Below are 15180 nucleotides of genomic sequence, written 5' to 3' on the forward strand. Positions count from 1 at the left end.
TAAATGTTAACAATATTGTCCTATTACACATAATATTACAAAGCAATAAATTATTACGTTTTGGAAAAGGTTTATACAAAACATCCAAACAAAAATATATTCATGGTTTGAAATAACACGAAAGGACACATACTAAACAAGCACAAAATTCTATTTCTTTATTAAAGTTATTTTGGCTGATAGACATCAACAGTTTCGATCAGGTTACATTCATGTGTAAACACTGCTATGAAACATGACATGATGGGTTTGGTTTAGTTAAGTTTATTTTCGGCCCACGTGAATGATCTTTGCTTTTGAACGATGCAAACGAACAAACGTTCCATTTCTTGACCTGTTTTACCATGGAAGCTTCTTCAGCCCACAGTACAGCACCAGTGACTGATACTGGGCACTTTGTGATGTATTAAGAATAATAACAATTATCGTTATATTACACGTTCTGCGAGGCTACATCAGATTATGTATATTTGATCTTTGATACGCTCATCTCAGACAGGCAGGTCACCTCACAAAGAAAGGCATAGACAGGGAGTATATAAAGGTGGTAGGCAAGCAGATGCTGTACATACCCTATGGTTTCCATCAAATAAATATTTGATTTGAGCCTCTTTAAGGAAAAGTTTAATATCTAAACAAGCTTGGGAAGGTGCATGTGCTACAGGTCAACAAGATTTTCTTTTTCTATTCATAATATTGATTAGGTAGACTACGTATGATTATGGTGGAACATTTTTGAACAACTCTTTCTGAACGTATCGTTTCTTCTCTGAAAATGGCAGACTTTCAGCTTTGTTCCAGCTCAATATCAGAGATTGATTGTTGAGAATAAAACACAACACTAAGAGTAATAGGAGCAATGACAAAAGTCTCTGTAGAAATCATGAGCAAGTTCTCGAATTCATTCTTTATACTTAGAAAATATGTTGTGTATGTTTAATTTGTGTTGTTATGCAGAATAACCCGTTTACTTAACTCTGCAGGGCAGAGTAAGCAATTTCCACACTTCTTTTGCCAAGACCGGAAATGATTAGTTAATAGATGAGATTAGTTTGGATACAAATAATCAATAAGGTCCACTCTACACGTAACCCCATTGGCTCCTCTGCGTTCTAACTGCAACATCATTGGCTCCTCTGTGTTCTAACTGTAACATCATTGGCTCCTCTGTGTTCTAACTGTAACATCATTGGCTCCTCTGCGTTCTATCGGCATCTTACTTAGCTCCTCATGGCGAGCATTCAGGAGTCACAGCTGTTCTGTCGGTCCTCTGCTTCGTCACCTGTTAGGGTGCGGCGTTCTTCTCCCCCACGGATGGCGACGGTGCGTTCAGGTTGTTGTGCAAGTGGAGCCCCAGATCCCTCTCTGCCGCCTGGGAAGAGGGGACCGAGGTGGCCCCTGAGGGGAGCACCAAGGTGCTGGTGGGCCCAGGATCTCCAGAGGGGAGGCCCACCGCGCCAGCCCCCTGTCCCCCAGGACTGAGCCTCTGTTCGGACATCAGCGGGCTGGTGAGGCCCAGGCTGGTGAGGGCGTCCAGGGTGCCGTCTGGGTCCACCATCACGTCTATGACTGTTGGGAGACACAGACATAGATGATGTGGATTCAGGTTGGAGTAAGGTTAGGGTTAGGTCCTGGAGAGGATAATAAAGTGTGTTTGTTTAGCAGATGCTTTTTGTGTATTATGTATTATATTAAACCTGAGAGATATTATAATGCTCGGCGTTGGCAAAAGACAAAATCAAGAGGCAAAGCACGAGATCCGTACCTAGCAACTGCCTCTCCACTCTCTTCAGATCCTGAAGGACGTTTGAGATCTCCTGGAACGACAACAAGTCCGAGGTGAAAACATCCGTCAGGGGCGAGGAGTCAATCCAAGACATAAACAGACACATGACAGAGTGACATTTGGAATGGGGCTGTATAAACTCAGTAATCGTATTTCACCACCGGGACTACTCCGGCGAATAAACCTATCCAGAATGGTATCCCGAGGCCTGGAGGTGTGCTAAAGTCCAATTTTACGAGCCTGGCCCCGAGACAGGGCGGTATTTTTGGGGGGCTTAATCTTTGCACCGGCAACAACAGCCAATAAGTCAAGTTCTCAGACTAATCCAACATGGCCGCCTTGTGCTTTCGCTTCCTGTCAGAGTGAGACTGATAGAGAACGGGGCAGAGGCTGTTAGGAAGGAGGCTGTTAGGAGCTGAAGGAGTGAGGCTGTTAGGAGCTGAAGGAGTGAGGCTGTTAGGGGCTGAAGGAGTGAGGCTGTTAGGAGCTGAAGGAGTGAGGCTGTTAGGAGCTGAAGGAGTGAGGCTGTTAGGGGCTGAAGGAGTGAGGCTGTTAGGAGCTGACAGAGTGAGGCTGTTAGGAGCTGAAGGAGTGAGGCTGTTAGGAGCTGAAGGAGTGAGGCTGTTAGGAGCTGACAGAGTGAGGCTGTTAGGGGCTGAAGGAGTGAGGCTGTTAGGAGCTGAAGGAGTGAGGCTGTTAGGAGCTGACAGAGTGAGGCTGTTAGGGGCTGAAGGAGTGAGGCTGTTAGGAGCTGAAGGAGTGAGGCTGTTAGGGGCTGAAGGAGTGAGGCTGTTAGGAGCTGACAGAGTGAGGCTGTTAGGGGCTGAAGGAGTGAGGCTGTTAGGAGCTGGAAGAGTGAGGCTGTTAGGGGCTGAAGGAGTGAGGCTGTTAGGGGCTGAAGGAGTGAGGCTGTTAGGAGCTGGAAGAGTGAGGCTGTTAGGAGCTGAAGGAGCTGAAGGAGTTTACGGTTTTTATCCCTGCGAGAAGTGTCAGCACTTAAAGCGATTGCTTTGGTAAATAATCAAAATGTGGGTTTGATAGAGAGAGAGATGGAGGGAGGGAAGGGGAGTGATAGAGGAAAAAAAGAGAGAGAGAAGCTACACTATACATTGGTCTGTCAAAGCTAATTAATTTCATAGGTTATTAAAATGCTTTATTATGACAGTGGCCTGGAATATGGCCACTGTCATATGTCATGGAGTGGCTTGTTACCTTGATTTAAAGAGTGGGGTTGCTAAATTCATCTGCTCCACCCACTAACTAACCGACTGCCACCTCCGCACCCGCTCGTCCTCCATCCCTCCATCACTCCATCACTCCATCCTACATCCCAAACCTTCTGCCACCACCTCAACACGTCGGAGCCTGCAGCAACATCTAGATGTTTGTTGGTCTAAACGCTCATGGTTTATGCAGCAGTTTTGCCCTGAGGTGGAGTTTAAGAACCAAACAAACAACCCGTCCCTCCCCCCGTCCCTCCCCCCCATGGAACGAGAAACGTATCAAATATTTACTGCCCAACTTTTGCGCCTGTCCACCCAAACAGGCACCTGGTAACATCCCTGCAGCTCACTAACCTCCTCTTTGCAGTTAGTTCAAATAGTGGATAACAGGCGCTCCCTAAAAGCTGTGAGGGTTTGGAGAGGAGGGAGTGGAGATCCTCACCTTATTTGATGTCTTGAGCAGCAGAGAGTCATGTTCAGCTTGGAGCTTGCTCTCTATCTCGTCCCACTTTCGATCTTTATCTTTGAATAATATCCTGCGGACGAACGATCAAAACAAATCAGACGCGTCTCTCACAGAAAAGAATTGTTAAGAAAGGAAGAAAACCATAAATGTGATCTAGTTTGTTTGAAATTGATTGTATGACTGCATGCTGTCATGTGAAGTCTGAAAACACGGCGCGGAAAGGTACTTTGTTGTCAGGGTAACTGTAGTGAAGTGTCAGTCATACTATGTTAATTACTGTAGCCTATGCCAAGTCCTCCTATCCTGCCTTTTATCCCAAATTAAACCATATTCTATCCTGTTCTAAGCACAGCACGTCTTACTTATTTTCCACTGAATTCAAAAAAAAAGATGTTGAAAACTGCAACCCGCTTCCCATAAATCACAAAAGCATTCATCTTTCTCCATTCCACATTTCTTTGAGTGTGTGTGTGACAGCGAGAGAGAGAGAGAGAGAGAGAGAGAGAGAGAGAGAGAGAGTTGTTGGTGCTCACCTGATTTTCCCCGCTGTTTTGTCGACAGACTGGCGTATCCGAGAGGAGAGTTGAGTCACAGATGCTACCAGTAAACTGTCCAACACAGCCTGTGGGCCACAACACAGAGGAGCGTGGTCACTGACGTAGCTTCACACTCGAGTGGAAGACATGTCAGCATAACTAGGACGCGCAGATACACTCAAATTAGGATGCGAGCATGAAAGAAAAAGAAAGCATGAAAAACCAAGATGATCAGAAGCGCTGTCCCCAGGCCTTGAGTGGCGCTCGTAAACTGCTGTGTGGTTGATGTCCAAACACACAGGCTGTTGAACGGGCTCTACTGTTCACACAAAAGGGACTGTACAGACAGTTCTTCTTCCCTGTTACCCTAACTTCAACCTTCTGCCAGGTTGAAGAGTTCAGTCTGTCGGTTGCTCCGTGACTCTGATCTGACCTGACATGAGAGGAGCTTCCTCTAGTGGTGAGCTACAGTATACACATGCCGATTCATCACTTTCAGGCATTTCTCTGGCTTCTGGTCTGTTTATCCAGCCTCCTTCTACGGTGCAGGATTGACATGAACTTCTGCTATGACTCTCTGACTAATGAAACCCTGCATCTCCGACTCAAAATGTCAAACCTTTGCTGCTGTCTGGCCACACAAAGTATTCAAACGGTCTTCGAAGCCTAGCGCAAACAAACCACGACAGCGGAAACAAAGCGATAATCGATCGACGGAACGATCGATAGGAACATCGATCGACGTCGATACAACCCGTCGTTAAAAAGACCTCGTCTCTGTTCCAGGTTTGCCGCCTGATGGAACGAGGGAGAGGGCCCTGGCCGTTACTGCTGCGGGGGCGGAGCTCCACCGGGCGGCCGTTTGTTCCCAGCATGCCGCTGCGCTCCGAGGAGGGCCCCCCGCCCACGTCCAGGCTCTCGTCGAACACACGATCGTCCAACTGGAGGGGGGGGAAGGAAGGCGTCAGTTTAACCTTCGCCCAGCTGTAACACAATCTGGTTATTTGAGAAGAGCTGGAGCACGTCTAGGCTATCTGACAAAAGCCAGGCTGTAAAGGGATCTCCCACAGAACGAGGTGCAACTCAGTTACAGCGTGTGTGTGTGTGTGGTTGCCTGTGTGTTTGTGTCAGGGTGCACACACATGCTTTAGTGGGTTTGTGAGTGAATACTTGTGTGTGTGTGGTTACCATTGCTCCTGGGTCATTGGCTGCAGGGCTGACTGAGTCAATCTCTCCAGCCACATCGTGGATCTCCCTGGCCAGCATGGCCAGGTCTTTGGCTAGGTCCTGACTAATCCTGGAACACACCACAGAGAGTAACCATACACGTGACACGTGACACGGCGCTGCAGCATAATAAATAACATTTCCTCCTGTAGGTTGATGACTATCCCTCAGTACATGATCTTATCTGTCGTTATCGTACCTTTAAAGTATGTTCTGACCTTAACCCCCCTCTTTATCAATCTGGCGTGAGAAGTGAAAACAGACTGTCCGTACCTGGCTATCTCCTCGCTGTGTGCAGTCCAGTCCCTCATGTACTCCTCCTGCTCTCTGGACTGTTGCCTCAGCGACGACACGGCCCCGGGGCTGGGCGTGGCGGGGGCCGAGCCCCCCAGCTGGGCCACCCTGGTGGCGGGGAAGGGACGGGCGTGGCCGTGCTTGGACGGGTGGCGGTTGGAGCCGTACTCGTCCTCCGAGGTGGAGGCGTACTCCACGGGCACGCGCCGCCAACGACCTCCGGCTGGGGGGAGGGGGGGAGGGGGGGAGGGGGGGAGAGGCATGGGCAGAGTTAGAGGCTGTGTTTGGTTTGTTTAAGTCATGCATCAACGTTCATATGGTGCTGTTTTCTAGACAGAAATTGGAGCTAATATTGGACGACACAATTCAATTCATCTGCCTGAGGACGATCTTTATTCACATGCTCAATCTGTCCCTGGAAAATGGCCCCTGAGGTGACCGCTTGCCAGTTACCTGCGGGGCTGACTTGACCATAGGGGGCGCCCTTCGACTTGTCTGGCAGCTTGGATGCGCTGTTGGCCCTGGCCCTGGGCACCGCCACTGCACTCAAGTTGGCGCCGCGGACACCTTGACGAGTGGCCAAGTCTCCAGCGACGCTCCGAGCCCCCAGGCCGCGGCTCCGGGTGACCGTGGCCTCGGAGTCGCTCTGGGCCGACGGGGACCCTACCCTGGGCCTCCTGGGCTGAGCCAGGGCCTCGATTCGGGACAGGCCCCGGCGAACCATCCCCGTTCTGGACGCAGAGCTGGTGGTGGAGGCCTCGGAGGCGACAGACATGCGGTCAAAGTCGCCCATCTCAGTGTCGGAGGAGTCTCCCAGCCGGGCCCTTCTCAGCAGCGAGGCCCGAGTGGGCCTGGGCAGGGTGGTGGGTTTACTGGAGGGACCAGTAGTGGTGGCCTGGGAAATTTTAGCCCGGCTAGCCTTGGTGCTGGCTCCCACCGTGGTGCTCCCAGCCTGGGCACGACTGTGGGAGCGCACCTCCTGGATGGAGGTCTGGGAGTCAGACAGCAGGCTGTTGGAGTTGACATCGTCGTCCGTCAGGTCCAAGGAGGTCCAGGGACGGCTGGACTGGGAGGCATGACGGGCCCCCGCGCCCCCGGACGAGGCCCTGGTCTTGGGCTTCCGATCCTGGGCGTCCCTGGCTCCCCCGGGGCCCCTGGTGGAGGAGCACACCACCGTTCGCTCCTTCTGCTGCGACGCTAGGGTGCGCCTCTTTTGAACCACCTTGCGCCCTCCGTTGCCCCCCGCCTGGCTGACGGTGCTGGTGGTGTCCACGTCCGACTCGGGCGACGCCGACCCCTCGATGGACTGGCTGGGCGGGTCCCCCTGGTCTGAAACGGTCGTCTCCAGGAAGGCTGCCACTGCCTCCGAGTCCCTCTGGAGAGTGGCACTGTCGAGGCCACCCACGGCGGGTCGGCTCAGTGCCCTGGTGCCCGAGTTGGCGTCGATGCGCGGTATGAGCTCATGGGGCACGTTGGCGCTGGGCGTCTCCACGGTGAAGCTCTCCTGTCTGAGGAGCGGCTTCCCAGAGGCCTCCCTGGCTTTCTCCTCCTCTCTCCTCCTCCGCCGCGCCTCCTCCAGCCTCTTCTCCCCGCTGGTCATCGGCCGGGGCGGAAGCTTGGCCGCCCCGCCGCCCCCACCCGCTGCCGCCGGCGGCTGCCCCGCCTTCCGGCTTCCTCCCTCCTGCGACTTGGCTGGGGAGGATTTTTGGGGGCTTCCTCTGGTGCACGCGCCCTGGGCCCCTCCCCCGCCGCCCCCTCCTCCCACCTGGGCCACTTTGGCCGCGCCTCTCCCCAGCCTCTCCTCCTGGTTCTCCTTCTCCTGGAGCTCCGTGTCCTGCTTCTCCCCCACGTCGGAGCGAGGGGCTGGGCATGGGCCAGGGGCTCTCCTCCCCAGGCCGGGGTCCTCTGAGGGCAGCGGGGGCAGGGTCCTCCTCTTGCGCTCGGTGTAACCGGAGGAGGTCATGGAGGGCGAGTGGCTGGACTCACTGATCTCAGCTGAGGGGAGGAGGCAAAGAACAGGGGCAGGGAAATGACTAATTACAGGTGTGGTATTCTTTAGAGTTAGGGTTCCAACCTGTGTATATCAATGCACACGTAACAATTTTTCATCTCACCAGACGATAAATCCCATCTCAACAGTGATTGTACCACGGTACAGTACCTCTGTCTTCGCTGACGTAAACGTGGGTCTCCGCGCCAGAACCTTCCGGATCCGTCCGGATGTGGCTGGCCGCCAGAGTGGCCCACTGAGAGACCCACCGCGGCCCCCCGACCATGAGCTCCTCCGGTAGAGTCTGGGGAGAGGAGGACACACAGGGACACTAAGACCAGACCGGTACAGGGATCAGGCTGGATCATGGACCCAGTGGACCAGCAGGAACCTGCACAGACACCAGACTCCATCTCACCCCGGGCTCCATGCGTCCAGGTTTGTCCCTATCCCCAGAGCCTGGCCTCTGGGAGCCACCTCTGCTGTCTCTCTGGGGGTCGCCACACCCAACCCTGGACAGAGCCTGCTGGTCCTCCACCCCGAACACCTGACACACACACACACACACATTCAGGCAACGCTCAGCGTCTTTCGAACCACACCACGCACTGTTCCCACAACGCCAGTGTCAGTTCCCCCTACCTTGTCAATCATCCGCCTGGCCTCCTCCTCCTCGTGGTCGCCGTTCTCCAGCTCTATCGTATAGGTCCCTCTGTCGCTGTGGTCGTCTCCGTGGCGACCGCGAAACCCCTCCCCCGCTTGCGGGTGGTGGTACGGCGCCGGGCCCCTCTTCCTCTCGGCCGACTCGCCGCCGACCGGCGCCATCTTGGACGCCGACGAGCGGTACCGGCGAGCCGGGCTGTCCTCCTCCACGAACAGGCCCTCGGGGACGTTGGCTCGGCCCTCGCGGATCTTGACCCCTGACCCCAGGCGTTCGCCCCACAGTCCCCGGGAGCGCTCCTCCAGAGCGGCCGCCCTCCGCTGCTCCCCGAGGGCGTTCTCAGAGTCGCTCTGGGTGCCGTCCTCATGTTTGCTGCCTGGGAGAGAGAGAGAGAGAGAGAGAGAGAGAGAGAGAGAGAGAGAGAGAGAGAGAGAGAGAGAGAGAGAGACGGCGAGAGAGAGAAACAGAGAGAGAAGCACAGAGAAACAGAGAGAAAGATAGTTTCTTCAGGATATGCAATATCTAACAGTTTTGTTAGATGTGAATGTTTTTGCTTTTACCTTTATGGCTCCTTAGGTGAACAGGCACATCGCTTTTCACACTTTCCCCGTCGTCCTCGGCCACCGGCTCCTTATACCCAATTGGCAGCTCGTTCTGGGCCAACCAATCGGCTACCTTCACCTCAGCAGCCACCATGGCGCTCTGCAGGGCGCTCAACTCCTCCCCCGCCCCCCTCTTGGGGCGCGGCCTCTGGTCGGGCGTCACCTTCCCGGCGCGGTCCTTGACGGCGACCTTACTGGACGCTGCCGAGTCAAACTGGATGGTGAAGGCCTCGGGTGCCAGAGCGGAGTTAGAGCCAGGCGCGGCTCCCGCCTCTGTGTCTTTGGACGGCGTTTCCTCCGCTGCGGGGCTGTCCTTGGAGGGGATCTCGAAGTAGCTGGGCTCCTGGCTCGAGGCCCCCAGGCCGTTCTCATGGGCCTCTGCGTTTGCCCTCTTGGGCTCTTTGTGAAAGGAAATAAAAAGATATTTCAACTGAGTGTCGTGGCGGCGCGCTGAAGTCTACCTTAGTCGGATCGTGTCCGAACTGAGAAAAGGAAGAGAGTGGAACAGACCTCCTTCTGCCCTCTCTGGTTTCTTCTCAGACGTCCTTCCATCCTGCTTTCCGGAATGTTCATCATCGGCGTCTCCATCCCCCCACCATGCAGGCTGGCCGTACAGAGGTGTGCCTCTTTTCAGAACCGCAATGTCCCCTGGGAGAACAGAACCAAAGCTCAGTGTCTGTTGGGTCGACAAATGTACTTAAATACTCAAACACTGCTGCAGTGTGTCCACGTTGCTGTACAGTGCAATTCAGCACCTATGAGTACCTTTTTATGCAGATGAAAAAGACCTTGGCAGACAAAACAGCTGGACGAGCAAACAAACACAGGTGCCACCCACCCAATACATTTAATCACAGTCGACATCCTACGCGGACGGCGCATGCCGCAGTGTGACACGGCCTACCATCTGTGCCCCCTCCGTGGTCCCTGCATAGCCCCGCCCTCTCACCTGTCAGCTTGTCCTCCCCCTTGCAGGTCTCCGGAGGCTGGGCGGCGGCCCCCTCACACGCTGCCTCGGCGGGGGCTGGGACCTCGGGCGGTCTGGAGGCCTCCGCTTCCGGACGCTTCTGACTCAGCTGCAGCTGGCTGGTGAACTTCTCATGCTGGTAGAGAGAGAGAGAGAGAGAGAGAGAGAGAGAGAGAGAGAGAGAGAGAGAGAGGGAGAGAGAGAGAGACGGAGAGAGAGAGAGACAGAGAGAGAGAGAGAGAGAGAGAGAGAGAGAGAGAGAGAGAGAGAGAGAGATAGAGAGAGAGAGAGAGAGAGAGAGAGAGAGAGAGAGAGAGAGAGAGAGCATGACGGAACAGGGAGGAGAGAGGAGGATATTCGAGGACGCAAAGTGGGTTGTCCGCTTCTGTTACAGTGGTGGGCGTGTTGTCTAGGAGAGTTCCGCTCAGTATGAGAGACTGTGTCAACTGCCGTTCCTCAGTTCTGCTCTGGACATAGAGTCATGTGTAATGTCGAACACGGTGTGCGGTATGTGTTATGTAATGGGACACACGTACTTCGCTGTGCAATCCATCATTTAAAAACAATACCCATTCAATGTGTATTTGTTTTTATGAAAATACAAAGGCTTCATCAAAATTCCTCAAAAATACCAAATTCCTTGATTTACAACAAAACATTTGTATAATAATTTACTGCTATTTGTTGATTCCCTTGTATTTTCCTGTGTTGTGTACTGTTTCGAGGTTGAGTGAATGGACCGGGTATGCTGCAGAAGAATTACCTTTCTTGGGTACAAACCAAGCTGCCTCAATCTGCCATTTTCCTTTTCAGCCAGCAAGACTCAACCGCTGACATAGAAAAATACTACACTAAGGCTTTTCTACTGCGTACCGTGAGTGTATTTCTGAGGGCCACTAAAGCGGGTGGGTTTGAGGTGGGCGGACTGACCTTCAGCGCCTCCTCTGGGACGTGGAGTTCTCCTCGCACCACCGTGAACAGGTTGGTATGTGAGACGACAGGTTAAGGAGAAGAGCCACATGAGCTTAGTCTCTCTACAGGAGAAAGCGCCGAGCACCAAGAACAGACTCCTTTATCTGTTGTGTAACAGGAATAGTAAGAAAAGAAGTTGAGGACGGCGACTCCAGGAACAGATAAAGCTATCCTATTGTACCTACATGCTGGTTTGTATTCATTTGACTGCAGGGGTTATCCCATGGCATGAATACCACATTTAAAGGATATCATAGCCGAACCTCAGTTTGTCGTTGATCTTCAATGTAATGTACATCTGCTCCTGAATCCTGACATCATTCACAAATGTCTGCGAAAAAAGGAAATGTTAACAAATTGTAAACATTGAATTGGGGCATACCAGAGTAGCTCATTTTGTATGATCTTACTAACCCCATTCAGACTTCCTAAATCCTTGACTTTGTGTTCATCTGTGGTTGGCTCATAGTTGATCACCGCATGCTGTTTGTCCACACTGCGAGACTACACAACACATAATCTGGTCAATCTCTATAATCCACCCTAATCCCGACGACTCCAGATTACCATGTGTTCAAAATCCAGATCCAAGATTATAATCCGTCAGTGGTAGTGAGTCTGACCCACCTGTAACATGAGTTCACAGTCGTCCCGACCCACAAAGATCATCTCGCGGGGTAGGCGGTGCTTAGTGCCCCCGCCACTCACCAGAAACCAGGAAGTCAGACTCATCTCTGCGGTCCACTTGTCACCTTTGACCCTTAGTACAAGCTATACATCACAGTATATCTCAGAGCATGTACAATCACCAACAGTGAAGGATTGACACATGTGGGAAAAGTCTAAATTTACTTATTTTCAAAACCAAAGAGAGAAAAAAAAAAATATGTCAGCAGTAAATCTGAACCTGTACCATTGCATACCGGCATGCCTATCTAACTCCAGACGGTGTTGCTAACAATACAATACAGAAACACACTGTCTCCATTCCTCCAGAAATTAGATAATTCCTTACTGAGTGCTGAACATCCTGCTCGGTCTTCAAATTGAGTTAGTCAGAGTCTGCAGGTCACCCTGAACAGACATGATAGGGGTTAGTGGTAGTAAACAAACAAGTATAGATATTATAATACAGTACTGCAGTTTTATACACTGAGTACTCAACAGGAAGGTTAATAGGCCACTTAGACATGAAGCCTTACAGATGGATAGGATTCTAGAAGAGAGACTGTGGGGTTGTACTGTAGATGAATCAACACACAACACAAGACTAAGACAGAGAGAGACACTAACTTACTTTCATGTACACACAAAGAGAGAGAGAGAGAGAGAGAGAGAGAGAGAGAGAGAGAGAGAGAGAGAGAGAGAGAGAGAGAGAGAGAGAAAGAGAGAGCGCACACTGTCACCTAGTTTTATGCTCCAAGAACCACAGCCATATGGTGCTCATTTTACTTTCAGTCCCGTGTAGGCCTAAACAACGACACGGGCTGCATGACTCTCTGCCCTGAGCTCAGTTCTCTTCCAAAGCAGAACCTGAAGGTTACACTAGCTGACTCACCCTACCTCGAAAAGACCCATCAGCGAGTTAGTAATATTTAATTACACACACACTGTCATATCTGGGGCAGAGTGTGTGGTCGCTTCTTATCTGAATGGGACGTGACAGGCCGGATTCTCTCTGAAAGAAAAGGCCTACTTAACCTTCTCCAGCCTCGTTCCTGTGCCCAGCTCGCGCTGAGTGTTTCGCTTGAACACACACACTGGCCGACTATCCGTTCATTTTTCGATTGCTGTCATCCAATCGCAAACGACAGCTCATGATTTGCGGACTACAATGCCACAGTCTGAGCATTAATCATGACCCCTTGGCTTTTGGTTAAACATAAAGGCAGATAAGATGAATAAGCCTACACGGTAACCAACGACACATGTCTATCTTCGCTTGAGAATGGTCAAAAATGGCAATATTAGCATGTATGGATGCTCATTCTTGATACCATCGAATCAAGTAATATCTCATGTTTTTTTCTCTCTTTTCCGATGGACAGCTCTCGATTGTAACCGTTTGTCTACATTCGCCGTTTAGCCTATCTCTAACATTTCGCCTATTTACAAATACGGGCTAATTAAAAGGATTAACAATAATAATCATCACGTGAGATAAGTCACCAATATCACGATATGTGCAGCCGCGGCGGTATCATTATGGACGACATAAGACTCCCGGACACAAATAGAAAGATGTTCATTTCTCTGCGCCGTATCTTGAGTCCAACCGTAAGACAAAAAACAATGGGCGTGGTAGTGATTGGATGGAAAAAAACAATCAACATGCATCTTACCCTTTATCAGGTTGGCTACAGATAATTCAGCATCCGATATCTTATGTATCCAGCAAAGGCTTTTTGCACGGTGCAGTGAAGCCGCTGCCCAGCCCGGGTCCCGAAGCTTCTCTTTCTTAGCCTCAAGGTGGCGCTACGTCCCTGAAAGCTTCAGCGCAGGGCAGCGAAAGGCTACCATCGGTTTATGTTACGCAATAAAAGAGAAACGGCGCATCTTCTTGCGTACGCACGTTGAAGGATGCGTGGAGAATAGGCCACTAGATCTTAGAAGTTGTGTGTGGTACCCTGTCCATTCCTTAATTTAACTTGGTGTGTAGCTTGATCACAATGGATTAATATAGTAGCCTACTTCATTTGCGAAAAGCCAATTGTTATTTTGACAATAATGTTGAAAAGGTAAAAAGTAGTTTTTTGGTATGTTTGACCTGTTTTCGACTCTCTAAATGACTGAGCTTGGATGCCAATGACTTAATTTGTATTCTTTTTACAGGACATTGTGCAAATGGAGTTTATGGATTCATCCAATGTTGACATAGTCTACTGACTGGATTCCTACAACTCTGCAATGAGGGTCCTCTTTCTTCTTTTTTATTGCTTTCTGCAGTGTTTGCAAATGACCACTAGATGACGACGTCGTATTGACATCCAATTTACAGTAGCCTAATACAAACATCCTCCTAATGTGCGACTTGAGAGTCGCTCTTCAAATGTTTGCGATTGAAAGTCTAATGTGAGGCAGTTACTAATTAAATAAGACCGAAAAACTATGTAGGGTAGTTGTGTTAAAAAAGAGGCTGTTGGAAATTGGGTTTGTCAAACTCTGAAGTATATATGTAGGCCCATAAGGGTACAATATATTCTTGATTAGAAATGGTCTTGAAGTTTATTTGCACGTTATATGAGCAATCATGGCAGCTTTTACAGACGGGGTTTTCCATTAAATCTATAGAAAATAAGCAATCTGCACCTGTTAGTTTCAACATTGTCATTCAAATGATTGAAAAAGAGGGACTTTTTTTTCAGAGGAAAATGTGTTAAATTAATTACGCTGGGTTTATGGTGCGTCCAGACTGTTTGTTGTAGTTGTTGTGCATGTGATTGTCCCCAGGATCCTTGTCTAAGTTAGGAAATCAAATGTTTATAATGTTATTTTTATAGTATTGACTCGTACTAGCCTACTAGCTATTTGCAAACTATTGTAATACAACTTTGGCACTTTTTTTTTTGAAAAAAGCAAACATCTCATTCCACATTCTCACCATAAGGATTTATATTAGCAGACGTTGATGATGCATTAACTTATTTGTAAAATCTATTTTTAGGCTGGCCCTAAATGCATCTATAAGACGTATGGATGAACATAAATGTGCAGTTTTCATTCAGTGTAACTATGTTTCGCTATCCATCTAAAATTGGACTGTAATGACCACTCTTTATAATCAATTGTTTGTTCCTGTTGGCCATTTTTATAAAACGATATACTACCCTCTGCATTGTGTTCATAACCAATAGGCTTTCTGGCTTAATCCTCCATTTAACATGGTTATGTGTATTGTAACTCTCTCTCTCTCTCTCTCTCTCTCTCTCTCTCTCTCTCTCTCTCTCTCTCTCTCTCTCTCTCTCTCTCTCTCTCTCTCTCTCTCTCTCTCTCTATCTCACTCTCTCTCTCACTCTCTCTCCCTCTCTTGGCCCAGCCCCCCTGATCCTCTCTGTCCATTGGCGTCTTCGGGGTCTCTTTCTTATTTCATATGCAGACCGTAATGCCTGTCCATTGGTTTTTATTACCCCGTCTCCCCCTCTCTCCGGCTTCGCCCTGCCCCTGTTTTGTATGTCTGTGTCCATCCATCTACTGACGTTCAAGTTCGTAGGAACGTCACGTCCGCACTTGAACTTGCAGCTCAGGGGGGCTTTGCCATACCCCTGTCCCTCTCTCTTTTCAAAAAAGTCATGAAGACCTCCGCACAGCCCGTACCGTGCGCGTCCGCTCCGTATGATCTATAATTCCTTCTTTTTTTTGGATGTCAAACGCATCTATGAAGATATTTCCTTTGGACTCTACCTTGTGCAACGGCTCTACCAATGTGAACTAAGCTGAAAGACACCACTAACCCGTC

At 50.2% G+C, this 15180-nt stretch overlaps 1 protein-coding gene across 1 annotated transcript; it reads right to left on the minus strand.

Annotated features, from left to right (window-relative positions):
• cep170ab (centrosomal protein 170Ab) lies at nucleotides 1–11456 on the minus strand. The gene is made up of 18 exons (XM_084685134.1): nucleotides 11352–11456; nucleotides 11139–11228; nucleotides 10977–11055; nucleotides 10683–10741; nucleotides 9735–9888; nucleotides 9296–9433; nucleotides 8744–9184; nucleotides 8165–8559; nucleotides 7941–8069; nucleotides 7694–7826; nucleotides 5986–7527; nucleotides 5512–5755; nucleotides 5200–5308; nucleotides 4782–4952; nucleotides 4009–4097; nucleotides 3452–3545; nucleotides 1766–1817; nucleotides 1–1569 (listed from the first exon to the last, which is right to left on the minus strand). Exons 1-18 carry the CDS (start codon nucleotides 11454–11456, stop codon nucleotides 1286–1288), a joined length of 4308 nt encoding a protein of 1435 aa, XP_084541260.1. The 3' UTR covers nucleotides 1–1285.
• Nucleotides 11457–15180: the final 3724 nt, after the last annotated feature.

The sequence above is a fragment of the Hypomesus nipponensis genome, chromosome 21 (assembly GCF_054491055.1).
Source record: "Hypomesus nipponensis isolate SF chromosome 21, ASM5449105v1, whole genome shotgun sequence".
NCBI lineage: Eukaryota > Metazoa > Chordata > Actinopteri > Osmeriformes > Osmeridae > Hypomesus > Hypomesus nipponensis.